This window comes from Xyrauchen texanus, chromosome 7 (assembly GCF_025860055.1).
Source record: "Xyrauchen texanus isolate HMW12.3.18 chromosome 7, RBS_HiC_50CHRs, whole genome shotgun sequence".
NCBI classification, from domain to species: Eukaryota; Metazoa; Chordata; class Actinopteri; order Cypriniformes; family Catostomidae; genus Xyrauchen; species Xyrauchen texanus.
The window spans coordinates 51,241,194-51,246,722 of NC_068282.1; the positions used below are offsets into that span (position 1 = coordinate 51,241,194).

Here is a 5,529-nt window from a genome sequence, read left to right on the forward strand (position 1 = left end):
TGCCGCTGCCATCCAACGGGGGAGGGAATAGACCGACCGCCCGGACGCGGTGAACGGCCTCCATCCGCGAGGTGAGTGGGGACTGGACTCCCTGACTGCCTGGAGCGATGGCGCCACTGCCAGGGGCGTAGGAGAGCCCTGCCATCCCCCAGAAACGCGGAGGGGTCGATGGAAGACTACCGTCCGCGAGGGGAGGAGGGAAGTGTCTCCTCGACCGCCTGGAGTGGTAGGGCCGCTGCCAGGGGCAGAGGAGTGTCCCCACGAGTCGCCGAGAATGCAGAGGGGCGTTCTTTCCGCCGGGGGTCGTGAGTCTGACTCCGGTCTGCCCGGGAAGAAGAGGCGGTTGTCCGCCTGAGAGGGTGGAGTAGTGATCGAGGACCATGTGACGGTGTATCGGAGAACCGGCGAGTAGGTTTTTTTATTTTATTTTTTTACATTTTTTTTTTCATCTCTCTCTCCTCTATCTCTCACTGCCGGTCTGCACATGTACCCCCCCCCAGTTTAATTATTTCTGTTTCCCTCCCATTGTCCCCTCCCTCGTCCAAGTAGACGGGGATGACCCGCCAGCAGACGGGGCTTAGGGCACGCCCTCTCCCAGGGAAAGAGGGGGGGTGTACATCATGCTGGGGGCTCCCCAGCCTGAGAGAACGAGGGAGGAATGTGGCAGGGTGGAGGGTGTGGGTCTTAACACACCCGGTCCCGTATTAGGCTAATCAAGCCTTCGAGAGGGAAAAAGGTCGACTGCAGAGGATCGTGGGGGAGAGAGAGATCGTTAACGGACATGTCCGTCGTGTGTGTTTGTCTTTTAGGTTTATCATTAAAACTATTATTTATATTATCAAGCCTGTTCTCGCCTCCTCCTTTCCATTGATCCCTTTACACTGGTGCTTGTGCCTCTTGTTGGCTGGAGTTTGTTTTGTGGAGGAAAACTCCTTTGGGACAGTTATGTGGATGAATCTACACGTTCTTTGTGTTTATTCTGCCTATTGGCTGGAGATTGTTTTATAGATTATCTTCTGTTGTGTAATTCTGTCTCACAATATTTGCATAGAAGCACCGGACTGGAGCAATCCGATGGCAAGGTTGTCGTGCGGGCTCTCGTAGGAGAACATGGACTGTTTGAGTTTAGACGGATGGACGCCGGTTGGCGCTGCGCGTCATTGATGTGTACAAATCTTGGTCTTACAGATATTTGGAGACTTTTTAACCCATCTGGTAGGGACTATAAATGTCCATAAGATTTATTCTAGAATAGATGTTTATATATATAAGTCCCTCATTTCATTTGATGTGGATTTCTCAATTGGAAACATCTCAGTCTCAGATCACGTCCTGGTGAGTTTAGAGGTGCTGCCACATATGGAGAAAAGGAAATCATATAGTTGATGCTTTAATGTTTCCCTTTTGCAAAATCCTGATTTACAACAAATGTTTAAGGCTGAAATCAATGTTTATATGGAGACCAACTGGTCCTCAGTATCCTCTGTGGGCGTGGCTTTGGAGGCACTAAGGTGGTTTTTAGGGGGCGGATCATACAGTACGCCTCATTCACCAAAATATCCAAAGCATGAGAACTTGAGGAGTTGGAAGGGAGTATTATAAGTGCCGATGCAGAGCTGAAGCGCCGAATGTCATCTGATGGCCTCAGAGAATTGACCCGATTGAAATAAGATATAATTCTATTGTGTCGCTGAAGGTGGAGTTTTGGTCATTCAGAGGAAGATAGTCATACTTTGAGTCGGGGACAAAGCAGAGAAACCTCTGGCTAGATATATAAAACAGAGAGAGTCTTTTTCTATCATTCCCTCAGTGAAATCTGCTGGTGGTGAAATATTTACCTCATTGATATTAATAATGCTGTTAAAGAATTATATCTCGATCTCTGTAGTTCCACGTACTGATGAAGATATTAGAAACTTTGTGGAAACATCAGAACTTCCTAAACTGACGACTGAGCAAAAACATTCTCTTGATTCTGAGATGAGCTTGGAGGAGTTTGGCGAGGTAATTAAGGCCTTACCTACAGGTGAGGCTCCGGGGCCAGATGGCTTTGCTGATGAGTTTAGATCTTATGCTACAGAATAGTGTTGTCACGATACTAGAATTTCTAACTTCGATACGATACCTTGAAAAATATCGATATTCGATACCATTTTCGATACCACAGAGAAAAAACTGCCACAATATTACGAGGGTAGAACTGTCTAGAACATGACAATGAGGTATATTTTACATGAACAAAATGTCCTGAGGTATTGCACTTGTTCAAAAGCCTCTCAGATTGCCATACATTCAAAAACCAATAAAGTGCAAGTAAATAAAAAGTGCAATCTTTTGTATTTCCAAGTCAAATCAAATCCAATCTCAATGTCAACAAAAGATACTTAATCGTCAAGGGGGTTGGGGTTGACTAGCTTTCATAAGGTCTCTCGCTCTCTCCCTCTCTGCCGTGCACGCGCTATGTATGTTGTGTGCGCGCTATCTATGTTATGCGTGCAGTATGTTCTGTCTCTATAGATTTCGGGAGATTTGAACTAAATTGCGGGCATCAGGGAGAAGCTATCAGTATGCGGGAGACTCCCGGAACTTCCGGGAGACTTGGGATGTCTGGCTTCATATCAAAAATATTTCCAGATAGCACTCCTGCTGTGTTCTTTATCAAACAAAACTGGTCGCGGGGGCGCCGCATGCACTCGCCATCTTTACATTCACTTCACTTTTGCTATTTAACCAGAGCAAATGAGAGGAGTGCGAGTGTGTGTGGGGTTTGTCAACGCGCCTTTGGAGAGAAGTGAAAGTGACAGCTCGGCTAGTATCGATACTTAGGGAAATTAGTATTGGTACCGTTCAGATATTTCAGTATCGATATTTATCGAAATATCGATATTTTTGACAACACTACTACAGAATTCCCTCCACTTTTGCTAGAAGTTTATACGGAATCATTAAAGAATGGAAAACTTCTAACACAAGCCCGGATCCGTCTGATTCTTAAAAAGGACAAAGATCCAAGCGAGTGTAAGAGTTACTGTCCAATTTCCCTGATCCAGCTAGATGTTAAAATATTGTCAAAAATTTTTATTAAGTAAAGTAATCTCTTACACATATAGATCAGGTGGGGTTTATTTGGGGCTCTTCTGATAACATCAGGTGTTTCATCAGTATCATGAGGTCACTGGCGAATGATCAGACTCCGGTCGCTGCATCTCACTTGATGCTGAAAAGGCTTTTGATATGCTAGAATGGGATTATCTTTTAAAGATTTTGGAAATATACGGGTTTGGGGATACTTTTATTGGTTGGATTAAGTTCCTTTATAAACACAAATGGATTAATTTCTGTGACGAATCAGGATGAAATGGATTCATATGCAGAAATAGTTTTAATGACAAACTTCCAAAAAACACAGAGGGCAAATCCAGAGAAGCGTCGTAATACAGAATACAGGTCAGAGCCAGGAGATCAGGTCAATAAACAAACAGGCGGAACAGGGCAGGGAAAAAACAAACATGAGAAAGAACGGACAGATAAACTACTAGAGTTTTACAGGAGCTAGTTAAGCAGGATAACATGCATTTAATAACCAACAAAAACCAAGTGCGCATGCAGCGTATAAATAGAGAACAAATTAGTGCAGGTGAAACTAATATTCGGGTGTTTGGGAACGAGTGTGGGAACTGGAAGAAGCGGGGTGGATTGCGGAACCGGAGTCCATGACAATTTCAGATTATTTTACTCTGGATAGGGGCACCGGCAGGGTTGCCCTCTTCCCCCATTATTGTTCTGTCTTGCCCTGGAACCATTAACAGCTGCGATAAGAAGGGAAGATGATTTTCCAGGGGTGGTGACGGGAGGTGTGGGGCATAAATCTCTGCTTTATGCAGATTATATTTTATTATTCGTCTCTGACCCCGTTAGATCTATGCCTTGCCTCCACAAGTGGGCTTCATTACATTTATCTGTGATTGGGAAGGTTACTGTTATTAAAATGAATGTATTCCAAACTTCACCTGTTACAGTCTCTCCTGTAGATGCCCCCCTCTCTTATTTCAAGCAGTTTGATAATTTGATGATTCATAAATACAATTTTAACGTAATTGTATGTGAAGATTAAAATGCACACGTGTTTGTGTGTTCTCTCCACAGGAGCGCATTCGCAGTCATCGATACCGCAGTCTGAATGATCTGGAGAGAGACGTGATGCTGCTGTGTCAGAACGCTCAAACCTTCAACCTCGAGGGCTCACTGGTTAGACACACATATCACTAATAGACACACACACGTTTGACTTGAAATCTAAATGAGAACATTACTTAAATAAAGCTACTGTAATGATGACGTCTATAGACAAGGAGACGCCAACCATACACTGGCATGCCAGGAGAGAAAATATGAATATTATTAAATTATTTCAGATCTATGAGGACTCGATTGTGCTGCAGTCAGTCTTCACGAGTCTCCGTCAGAAGATCGAGCGAGAGGAAGAGAGTGATGGAGAGGATAGTGATGAAGATGAGGATGATGATGGATCTGATTCAGAGTGTCAGTCAAACACTCATTACAGTGACATCACAAAATAACATTTAACTTACACATGAACTCTGTAACTCAAGTGTGTGTGTGTGTGTGTGTGTGTGTGCGTGCGTGCGCGTGTGTGTGCGTGCGTGTGTGCGTGAGTGTGTGTGTGTGCGCGCGCGTGTGTGTGCGTGCACGTGTGTGTATATGTGTGTGTGTTTGTGTGTGCGTGAGTGTGTGTGTGTGTGTGTGTGTGTTTGTGTGTGTGTGTGTATATATGTGTGTGTTTGTGTGTGTGTGTGTATGTGCGTGCGCGCGTGTGTGTATGTGTATCTTCAGCTCGGTCTGTGAAGGTAAAGATTAAATTGAGTCGTAAGGACAGAAGTGTGGAGCGCGGCAGAGGACGCAGAAGAACCGCGAGAACACGAGCCAAACCCGTCGTTAGTGACGATGATACTGACGAAGAACAAGAGGAGGTGATGTGCTCACACACACACACACACACACTTGTATATAATACAAACACACTTTGTGCGAGTGACTGATTGTTTGTTTGTTCAGGATCGCTCTAACAGTGGCAGTGAGGAAGAACAGGGATGAAGATCATCACAAACACCCACAGATGTCCTCGACTAACCATCACTAGATTAAACTGGAATATAATCACACGTCCTTCATTACACAGAAACTTTGTGACTATATTCAGATGATGTGATATTTATAATCTCATAGTTCTGCTGTTTCTGTGATGCTCAATATTAGACGCTGATGTTGGAGAAGAGAAACGTGATTGTTGAATGATCTAGTGTATGTAAATTCATCACACGTGTGTCATTAGGAGAACACATGTATGTACATCAGGAGTTCCCAATCTAAACTACGGCACTCAAACTACTGAAATGGTGAATGGTCTGCACTTATATAGCACCTTTTTAACCTTAACGGTATTCAAAGCACTTTACACTGCGTCACACACACACACACACACACACACACAGACACTCACACACACAC

At 44.2% G+C, this 5,529-nt stretch overlaps 1 protein-coding gene across 2 annotated transcripts in view; it reads left to right on the plus strand.

Annotated features, from left to right (window-relative positions):
* The window catches only part of LOC127646618 (transcription activator BRG1), a 53,647-nt gene extending 48,118 nt beyond the window's left edge, over positions 1-5,529 (plus strand). For both annotated transcript variants that reach the window (XM_052130376.1, XM_052130377.1), the window contains 4 exons: positions 4,147-4,248; positions 4,416-4,542; positions 4,855-4,991; positions 5,077-5,529. In XM_052130376.1, the coding sequence (XP_051986336.1) occupies positions 4,147-4,248; positions 4,416-4,542; positions 4,855-4,991; positions 5,077-5,115 (405 nt within the window). In that variant the 3' untranslated portion in view covers positions 5,116-5,529. The remainder of the gene's footprint in view (positions 1-4,146; positions 4,249-4,415; positions 4,543-4,854; positions 4,992-5,076) is intronic.